Consider the following 11,034-nt stretch of genomic DNA (forward strand, 5'->3'; position numbering starts at 1 on the left):
TTCCCTTCATAAATGTTATGGAGGGTACAGCATGCGGATATAACTGCGGGGATGCTGTCAGTGGCCAGGTCGAGCTTCCTATACAGAGCGCGCCAGTGGCCCTTTAAACAGCCAAAAGCACACTCCACAGTCATTCTGCACCGACTCAGCCTGTAGTTGAACCGCTCCTTGCCGCTGTCAAGGCTCCCTGTGTAGGGTTTCATGAGCCACAGCATCAAAGGATAAGGGGGGTCTCCAAGGATCACAATGGGCATTTTGACTTCCCCTACTGTGATCTTCTGGTCTGGGGGAAAAAAGTCCCAGCTTGCAGCTTCCTGAACAGGCCAGTGTTCTGAAAGGTGCATGTGTCATGCACCTTTCCGGGCCAGCCTGTGTTAATGTCTGTGAAACGCCGACGGTGATCCACAAGCGCCTGGAGAACCATAGAGAAATAGCCCTTCCAATTAACATACTCGGAGGCTAGATGGTCTGGTGCCAGAATTGGAATATGCATGTCATCTATCGCCCCTCCGCACTTAGGGAAACCCATTTGTGCAAAGCCATCCACAATGTCCTGCATGTTACCCAGAGTCACAGTTCTTCTGAGCAGGATGCGATTAATGACCCTGCAAACTTGCATCAACACGATTCCAGCGTTCGACTTCCCCACTCCAAACTGGCTAGCGACTGATCGGTAGCTGTCTGGAGCTGCCAGTTTCCTGATTGCAATAGCCACCCACTTCTCCACCATCAGGGCAGCTCTCAATCTCGTGTCTTTGTGCTGCCGGGTGGGGGCAAGCTCCTCACACGGTCCTATGAAAGTGGCTTTTCTCATCTGACAGTTCTGCAGCCACTGCTAGTCATCTCAGACCTGCATGACGATGTGATCCCACCACTCGGTGCTTGTTTCCCGAGCCCAAAAGTGGCATTCCACGGTGGTGAGCATGTCCTTGAATGCCCCAACCAACTCGTGTCGTTTGTGTTACTTTCATCAATATCATCGTTAGAGTCAAAAAGAAAAGGAGTATTTGTGGCACCTCAGAGACTAACAAATTTATTTGAGCATAAGCTTTTGTGAGCTACAGCTCACTTCATCGGATGCATTCGGTGGAAAATACAGTGGGGAGATTTATATACACACCTTACACATCGTTAGAGTCCTCACTGTCACTTTGGATCTTAAGGAGTAACTTGACTGCCAAACGTGATGCGCTGGCGAGAATTCTCAGCATATTCCTTAGCAGTTTGGGCTCCATTCCCGCAGACCAAAAGGGAAGACGGAGTGTGCAGTACAAAAAACATTGAAAGATGGCGCCAAATGTGGACGGAATGCTGGGATTCAAACCGATGGATCACGGAGTGTTGGGACAGGACCCAGAATGCCCCGCACCCCCTGTCCCCTTCCCATAAGCCACGGTGCCAGAATGGGGAGAGGTGCTCTGTGGGATAGCTGCCCATAATGCATCACTCCCAATGCTGCTGCAAATGTGGCCACTCCAGTGCGCTGTCAGCTGTCAGTGTGGACACACTGCAGCTTCCCCTGCTGTGCTGTCCAAAGGCGGGTTTAACTCGCAGCACTCTACATCTGCAAGTGTAGCCATGCCCTTAAAGTGCTATAAGAGAGAATGTGAGTTTAAGGCTCGATAGCTATACTAGTGTAACTCCCCCATGGACACTCCTATTCAGAATTCTGGGGTCGCTTATGTTACTGAGAGTAGTTTAAGCTAAAACCAAAGAAGAATATCCAGGCAGGGTAATTATACCAGTATAACTATGGTTCTTCAACTATAATAATACCTTAATATATTGGAAAAACTCCTATGTACACAAGCCCAAGTCTCGGAGCCTTTTTTTGTGGGATTTAGGCTCTGAAGTGCCTAATTCACTTTTAAAATTCGGATGTAGACTATTATGCATATTTGAAAAATTGTACTCCGTTTGTTTACTCTGACACTACTCAATATTGTCACATTGAATTGAACGTGTCCCCCGTAATCCATCATCCAAGATGAAACTTGGAGGGAGTGAAAAGTTGTTGGAAGCAAAGAATGAAATGAAGGAAGGGGCTGTACACTCAAAGTTGCAACTATTGCCAGTGAGCCACATGTGATCGTTCGTTGGTGATAGTAGTAAGCTTCACAGGAGACTGCTTTGCAGTGCCTGACTTTTGGCTGACCAATATTTCTTTGCATTGTCTTGTTTCTGCAGGCTGCTCCTGGGGTGGGAGATGTGACTCAAGAACCCGGAACAGGCAATTGGAGAGGAATGCTGAAACCCTCAAAAGCTGAAGAGCTATTAATGGAGGAAAAATCTAAACCAGTTACAGTCCTACCTGCCAGTCCACAAAAAGGCCATGCTGTAAACCTGTTGGATGTGGTGAGTTGTGAAAGAGATGATACAGCAGCACCTCTCCTGATTAGCTCCGGCACAGGAAACAGGATTTTAATCTGTATTAATTCTGTACCTGTAGAATATGAATATTATTGGTATATGGACAGGTAGGTACTTTCTGAGGTCCTCTTCCATTAACACTTCCTTTCCCTGTAGTTCATGTAACAGAACTGGGGGAACCTGACTTACTTTCACACCCATCTAAATGAAGGGATTATTTGCCTACTTCATTAATGCTATAAAAAGATTAATCTCTTGTCAGAGTAGCAAAATTGCCCTAGACTTCAGCAGGATCAAGTGGACAGTCACTTTCACTGTCAGTAACCATGAGTAAAACCTAAAGTCACTTGATTAAATTAAATCACTGCTGCCTTTTTCTCTGAGAGGTTGTTTTCTTGAGAATTTCCTGTCCTTTGTACTACCTCTCAGCTCAGTTTCAGAGCTCACGTTTTTGACTTGTCAAAATAGCTGTAGTTCTGTTTTGGGGAGAGTAAACACTTGTTGCAAGACCAGTTAGAATCAAGCTGAAAGATGAATGGAGTATCCACTCTGCCATCCAAAGTAGATAGTGTTTTAAGTAAAATCAACCTGTAAACATTTAAATAAGTTTGTCTTTATTTTTTCCTGTAGCCTGTACCTGTTGCACGCAGACTCTCTGCCCGTGAGCAACGAGACTGCGAAGTGATTGAACGACTTATCAAATCCTACTTCCTTATTGTCAGGAAGAACATTCAGGACAGGTAATAGCTTGTGAAACTTTGCGTGATATTGCCATGTCATTTGTTGCTGAATATAACCGTGCGTTTATATTGCTTTATCTCTCTAGGCAGAGTTTAGTAGCTCTACAAGGAGGAGCTATGAAATTTGATTCCTTATAAAATTGAAGTCCACTTGATAGGCAAAAAGAGCACACTTTTTCAAAGCCTCCAATAATAGTTCTTCTTTTTGAGTACTCTGTTGTATTGCACTTTAAACTTCATTTATTTTTAAAGAGAATGTCTGCTTTTGTATAGGATACTGCAATCTGTATTCATGGATTGGGGCAAATAATTGGCATGCATCCAAGGTCCAGTCAAGCAGTCAAAGGACTTAGCTTTGCAGCCACCAGCCTTCCTTCTGAGGAGGCTCGTATAGAATTCTTTTGACTAGTGTGTTCCAATTCTCAGCCATAAGGCTGGAGGTAGTAAAGCCAAAGCATGCTGCCTCTGCTGCGTAGACTGTCTTTAAAGTTGCTGTGGCCCAGTTTTGTGGTGGTTTTTGCTAAGAAGAATGAAGCAAAGAAGAGACTAATGGTTTTATTACTGAAGGCTTTACAGAAAAGTCAGCAATTTATCCCTTTTTTTAATAGGCAAAGTAAAAGAATTCTATAAGTTGGAGCTTAGATCAGGTTGTCTAACCCACACAATGATAATTGCAAGAGTGTTCTCCAGTATTTAATTTTAAATGACTCAAATGGTGTTTCCCTCATTTTCCATTGCAGTGCTACCCAAAAGTCCTTTTACTTCAGATGTTCAACCTTAATTTACCTCTACTTCACTTTCTCCTAGTACTCCAAGTTATATACCCTCTTATGCTCCCCTAAATAATTTTTCTCTCTTCTTCATGCACTTTTTTCCCCCCATAGGCTCACATACTGTGTGTGTCCTGGCTGTTTACTTTTGCACTGTGTAACTTTACAACACTTAAGAGCTTCTATGTGTTCCCATGCAAAGATGTCTTAGGAATTGGCCATTGAAAAGAGCACTGTATGCCTTGCATCTCAAGTGTAGTTGCAGAGTTAACTCAGGCTCTTATTGGATGTTTCCCCAACCCCCTATCGTCCACCAATTCGCACAACCATGTGACCTGAGTTTAGTGGTGCTTTCAACTTAGGTTAGCTATCTCATCTGTGGTTGTAGGCTTAAAACCTGTTTTCACTCAGGCTGCCCACTTTGCAATGAGGACGCAGACTAAATCACTTGGTTTTTCACAGTTCTACAGTGTCTTCCCACGTGCCCAGAAGGACAGACAAGTTCTCCCACAATTCACTGGGAAAGAATCAGAGTAGCTTGGCTTACTGCAGCACAAAAAACTATGGGATATGCCCCCAGAAAGTCCTAGTGACAGATACAGTATAGCGCCAGTGAGGACACATTAACTTGGGTATGGCTTTCAGTGTAGCTACTTACATCCAGGTTAGGTTATCCCAAGTGCTCCTACCTGGATGCTGATTACCTGAGTTAGGATATTTTTTCACTGCACTTATCGCTCTACAAGAAGTGCATGGTTTTTATTTTGCCAATTCCTGTCTATATTGATTTTTCCACTTTGTCAGAAGAGCTCTGCTGTTCTGTGATCCTGTCAGATTCCATAAGCAAGGCAGGGACAGTACTTTGAATTTACTGCAGGAAGTTCAGGGGCACATGTAACTATGGAAATCCATATTAAACCAATGTTCCTTCTTGGTATTTCAAGTGACACACAAAACGGAAATCTTGACCACTTGTGATCATTAAAGATTTAATGGCTTCCTTTTCATGACTAGAAGTCTTGTTGCTGGGTCATGGCCAAACTATGTTTTGGGTAATTATATTATGCTTGTCTAAACTCTCCTTGCATTTTGAAATTCTCATCACTTCTTGCTGTGTGGTGCCTTAGAAGCAGCATCGTCCAATGTATAGGATACTGGCAGGGAATTGGTAGACCTGTGTTCTGTTCCCAGCTCTTTCGCTGACCTGGTGTGTGACCATGGACAAGTCACTGCCCTGTGCCTCCATTTCCCTTTTCATCCTTTGTATAGTCTATTTAGCTATTCAGAGACAGACCTTGCTGTGAAGAGCTTAGTGTTTTTACAGTGCCTAGCACAATGGGGCCTGATCTTGATTAGGGCTTCTAGGTGCTACTGTAATAGAAATAATTTAGACCTAACAGTTGGTATAGAACCTTTCAGGGTTGTACATATGGGATTCAGTTGTTCACTTTGAAGTGCGGCCATCTTACAGGCAATAAACTCAGCAGCTGTTGGACTACACACAGTCACTTCACAGCTATTTAAGACACATTGATGTAAGGTTCCTGTCAAGATTCTATATAATTGCTTACATTAGAACATACAGATTTACTCAAATTGCGTGTTGACTATAGAATAGCTAATGCCCTAGCTTTATGTGGCTTGTTTGATATTTTATTTTTTGCTTGCAGTGTACCAAAGGCGGTGATGCATTTTCTGGTGAACCATGTGAAAGACACTCTTCAGAGCGAGCTTGTTGGACAGCTGTACAAATCCTTGTTGTTAGATGACCTTCTGACAGAATCTGAGGACATGGCACAGCGCAGAAAGGAGGCAGCTGACATGTTAAAGGTACTGAAAATCAAAACGCCCAATGAACAGTTAATTAAACTGAAGCATATTAAATCTGCTGAGATTTCAGGTATATAACAGTCTTCAGGTTTTTGCATGCTTTTTGGATTCAGGTCAGTTTTGTTTTGATTTAGTTCATTCTCTTATAGAAGCCCTGTGTGAGCAAGAAAGCAATAATGAAATACTAGTAATGTTCACTATACGTCATTAATCTAGGTTCTGGAGTAAACCCCAAACACAGCTTTGTTAGATTGGTATTTATCTTTCTTTTATAAGGAATTTTAGAATAATGAACTTTGTTAGGTTTTCCAGCATACTCTTTTAAAGCTCTGTTAACCCTCCCTTGACAGAATTTCCTTTTGACGGTGGGATTGAGTTGTCCCCATCATTCCGCCCCCGCTTCCCCTCCCCAATTCCGTGCTTATTTCTGTGAGTAGTACCAAACTATTCTGTCCTAAAGTATCCTGTCCTAAAGGTTTTGATTAGGGACCTACTGCTGTGGATTTGGCTGTTACTGCAGATGCTGCACCTGTTTTTCTTGTACTGCAGTGAATTTGAACTAGTCATGAAAACAGTGAAATGGTTTTTTCCAAAGTTCTAATTTTGGGATGTACCAAATATTGCCAGTTGCATTCCTCTGCACTGAATTGGCATAGAGAAATACGCTTTCTAAAAGATCAAATCAGCACAGTGAGGGAGAAATAGCGTGGGTCAGTTCTCTCATAGAATGCTGCAGGCATTGACTCTGGATGTTTGAGATACCAGACCCCTTAACCTGTCACTGTTCCAGGACTGGATCTAGCAAGTGTAATTTTAAATCTCTGCTCTTTCCTAACCCACATGTTTGAGTCGGAGAGAGAATCTTGTAGAGGGTAAACTCTTTGGGGAATTAGTGATCTGTCTTGTACAGTCCTGAGTGCATTGTTGGTACTTATCATAAACTGGTTTATTTGTTAAGTTTGTTTCAAATGACAGCTGTTTTAAAGCTGCCAGGATTTGGACATAGCCAGTGGTGCATGAATTAGGCAGAATGTAAGTGAAGAGGTTTAAAGGTACAATGTAAGTGCAATTTATACTTTAGTTGCAGAAAGAAACTATTTTATTCTTTATTATGATATGTGGTGGCAAATATCTTTGTAGCTTACCTAAAGATTTATTTATCCACATGGAGTGTTAATACAAATGTATTGGGGCCTTTGGGTAGGTGAGAACATCTTCAAACCAAACGAAAAGTCTCAAAAAGTTATGACTGGAACAGAAATTTTTGTTTTAAACTGAGATCTGTTTTGCATGAATTTCTAACACTTTCAGTTCTTGGATGAGAGGCTGGTGGGGTGATGTGGCCCAACAACTGTGGGTTACAATCTTGACAATACCTTTGTGTTTTTGCCATATTTTGCACTTGTGTAGTATGCTCCATCTGGGGATCTGAGGCCTCGACAAATGTTAGTGAATTAAGCCTTCCAACACTGTCACAATGATCTTGTTTTGTAAAACATTGCTGAATTAACATTGTCTTCCATAGAATGATCTCCTGGTTGTCATATGAGAAGCAAATAGGGAAAAATTTAATATTTCTTCTTGTGTTTTTCCCTTCTGTGCAGGCATTGCAGCGAGCCAGTCAGATTATTGCTGAGATTCGAGAGACGCACCTTTGGTGAAGGTTATCTCTACCAGCCACACTGTTTATATGGGTGGAGAATCCTGATGACTTGAAAATTTGCTAAGCATTGTATACTTGGTGGAATTTTATTTATGAACTCTTATCTGTGTACTGCAACTATGTGTAAATTTGCTCATGTAAAGACAGTTGGTTTAGCTTACGGACAGAAAAGTATGCTGTACTTTGCAAAACAAGTCATATTTAATCCACATAATAAATGGCTCTAAATGTCTCCTTACCAGTTTTCTGGTGCAAATAAAACAGACCAAGTTTACTGTCCTGTGACAGCCTCATTTAAACTTAGGCAAAACCATTAAAGTTCCAGTGCCTGGCTTGCTAAACAAGTTGCCTGTGGGTTAGATGAACAGTGTAGTCGTCTTGCATAGTTTTAGCTGCTTTTACAATAGAGGTTTAAATACCATGAAGAGGAGAAAGCACCAGGTATTCTTTCATGAGTATACTGCATGCACCATGGCAAAGGGAGATCTGAATTTGATAACTGGCACAGTAAAAATGTTTTCTATATAAGTATGTGTGCACCATTTTTTCAGAATTTTTAAAGAAAGCTGCATTATAAAATAAATTTTTGAACTAGATAAATGAATTTCACTTTAGGCGAGTTAGCCTGGAACTTTAAAAAACAAACAGGAGGACTTACTAAAGAATTGGTGCAAACCAATGAATGTGCACCAGAGTTTGCATTTCATTGCTGGAGATGATAATCAAGTGCAAGAACCCCTTCTGGGACCAAACCTCTGGACCATCCACTAGCAAAATTGTTCTCATAGAATTTAAAAATAAAATGAATTTCAAACTGTTGTGGGATAATAAGTGTTTCTTTTAAAATTAAGTTGGACAGAAAGGTGGAATTTTTTTTTTTAGTTCTTTTGAAATAATTTTGGGATGTATGAAGGCTAAGAGTATTTGTGGAAGAGACAGCAGGACTAGAATGTTTATACCAGAGTCTACTTTAAGTACTGCTGTCTGGGGAAACAAATTTTACTGTGCTCTGAGGAATTTTTCTAAGACAACCCAATTTGTTTTAAGATAAACATAAGATTGGGAATGAAGTTGATGGTTATTTTCTTCTGGCTATAGCCAACACAGTGCACACTGATCACACTAGCCTCTTAAAAGTTAAAATCTTGTTATACATTATAGCTTCCTACAATTTGAATTTAAACTCCAGCACACTTGCATGTATTTTTTTCACACAGATTTATTTATTTGATAAAGTAGAAATGTTCACAATGCTGTTCCTGATGTTGTTTCTCTCACATGCACATTTAATTGCAGAAGAATTAAATAATGTCACTGTCCACATTTTTATGGCTCTTCTCTGTGCATCGGGCGTATAGTAAAACCGGTTTCTTCTCCCAAAAACACAGTTCCTTCACTATTTCATCACTTAACAGAAACTAAATTCCTGTTTGAGCTGCTAAAATTTTAAATGTACAAACCTGATCATTTGCAAACATTTAAGGGATTAGTTTACAATAATGGCTAATTCCCAGTTTTCATTTATCACTGATACAGTCACACTGAATTAAGATCAACAGATCGAAATAACATTATTTGGCTTAAGAATCCTGTCTCCCTAATATGGCACATTAAATTCCACATTTGTAAGCAGTCTAGAACTTCACATGTTAAATATCCTATTTAATCAACATATAGAAACCAATTTAGCATTCTTAATTACCAGGGAAAAATGCTTCCTGTGATTCTGGAAACATGAGGCCAAAAGAGAAAGGGTGTCAGACTTAGTTTTCCTACTAATTTAACCAACAGTTATTTTAAATGCCTTAAACTTCTTTTAATTGGAATCCAATTTTAATACAGTTCAGCTCTCTGCAAATGTGTTTCTTTCTTGCCTGTGTCTCTCATCCACCCACATATATACCCTCTTGCTTCAGAAATGCTACTTTTCAACGTGTTAGTGGCTGACAGAGGTTATCAGTGATTAATTGGCAAATATAATTTAGTCTCACATTAATCGTGAACTTTCAGAAGGTTGCACAAAGCGAATGAGTTCAGCTTACTCAAGAAATTCTCACAAGTGAAAGGTAAACTTCACAAGAAATGATACAGTTGACTAAGTGTTAATTAGCATTGGTGACCTGAATTCTTTTTGGTAATGCTGTGGTAATATTTTGGTATCACTGTAACTTGTAAATAAGCTGAGGATATATAATGATTTGAAAGAAATGAACTTGGTCTGCCATAATCACTGCATATTTAAAAAAAAATCAGTCCACGCTTTAACATTACTTCATCCTTTGATTAAATAAGCTATAGTGCAGTGGTTCTCAAACTATGGGTCAGGACCCCAAAGTGGGTTGCGATCCCATTTTAATGGGATTGACAGGGTTGGCTTAGACTTGCTGGGGCCTGGGGCCAAAACCCAAGCCTCACCACCTGGGGCTTCAGCCCCGGGTGGTGAGGCTTAGGTTACAGGCCCCCTGCCTCAGGCTGAAGCCTTTGGGCTTTGGCTTTGGCCCTCTCACCCAGGGTGGTGGGACTTGGGCGGGCTCAGGCTTTGGTCCCCCCCGGGTCGTGTAGTAATTTTTGTTGTCAAAAGAGGGTTGCAATGCAATGAAGTTTGAGAACCCCTGCTATAGTGTATTGATTGATTATATCAGATATGCAACTGTGAATTTTGAGGAACTAGGTCATATACCCATCACTGTCTGAACTTTAGGTTTCTAATGTAGCTATACTTGTACAGCTTTTTCTATATTGGGATTTGCTCTCCCAGAATTTCCCATCACTAGTTCTAGTACAGCAGTAGGAGTTTGTGTCAACAGGACTCGGGTGGTTGCTTATGTTTTAAGCAGTCTACAACTAGTTTAAGCAGTGCTAGATAATAGGATGGTTAAAATGCCAGTAATCACTGGCACTTTGTCTATGCTAGCACTCTGGTTATTACTTATATCGATGGAAGAAATGGCATGGAAATTTTAGGGAAAGAAACCTAGTGTAGGCCAGGCTGTAGTTCTTTTGGTTTTATTTGGTGGGGAATAGGGAGGGAGTTTGACTTCATTTCCAACTGTTTCTATTTTTTGCTTTGTGCACACAAACTGTTGTAAGTTTTCTTCCATAGAAACCTAAATCTGTGGAAATGAAAGTCTAACACCTCTTGAGAAATGTAATTTAACATTTGTTAATCAAGAACAGCTATTATTTTTGCACACCTTGAACAAATCCAGTATCCAATGAAATTACAGTACTGGCATAAGCAAGTAATCAAGGGAGAAAAGTTAGAGAAATAGAAATTTGACGTTTAATACTTGATGTATGTATGTTACTACTGTAAATAAAACTGATAGTGTGAAAGACTTGCACATAGCTTTCATATCAATAAATTACTTTTTTTTAAGTGGTCAGTTTTAAATTTTACTTATGTGGGGGTAAGTGGGAGTGGGATGTGTGTGTATACTTAAGGGCATTATTCCCAATCAAATGGATTTTTAAAATACATGTGGTAAACACATCTCAAATTCTACTTACATTTATGAGAGCTTTTGCTTTTAAAATGAGGTGCCAGTTGGGCACCACTGGAAACTGAAGTCCCTGATAGACACTTACAGCCATATTAAAAGCAGCTTACCTGTCAATATTTGTCTCCATTTTAATTTAGAGGGACCAGCTCTAGAGGCTG

The 11,034-nt window shown here is 40.4% G+C and overlaps 1 protein-coding gene across 9 annotated transcripts in view; it reads left to right on the forward strand.

Moving 5' to 3' along the window:
- DNM1L (dynamin 1 like) overlaps nucleotides 1-10,755 on the forward strand; it is a 63,156-nt gene extending 52,401 nt beyond the window's left edge. For 5 of the 9 annotated variants that reach the window (XM_038383624.2, XM_038383644.2, XM_038383616.2 and 2 more), the window contains 4 exons: nucleotides 2,188-2,355; nucleotides 3,001-3,110; nucleotides 5,551-5,710; nucleotides 7,315-10,755. In XM_038383624.2, coding sequence (XP_038239552.1) covers nucleotides 2,188-2,355; nucleotides 3,001-3,110; nucleotides 5,551-5,710; nucleotides 7,315-7,371 — 495 coding nt within the window. In that variant the 3' untranslated portion in view covers nucleotides 7,372-10,755. Of the gene's footprint in view, nucleotides 1-2,184; nucleotides 2,356-3,000; nucleotides 3,111-5,550; nucleotides 5,711-7,314 lie in introns of all 9 variants that reach the window. The other 4 variants (XM_043518449.1, XM_043518467.1, XM_043518479.1 and 1 more) reach the window with 1 other exon arrangement.
- Nucleotides 10,756-11,034: the final 279 nt, after the last annotated feature.

Source organism: Dermochelys coriacea, chromosome 1, assembly GCF_009764565.3.
Source record: "Dermochelys coriacea isolate rDerCor1 chromosome 1, rDerCor1.pri.v4, whole genome shotgun sequence".
Classification (NCBI taxonomy): Eukaryota; Metazoa; Chordata; order Testudines; family Dermochelyidae; genus Dermochelys; species Dermochelys coriacea.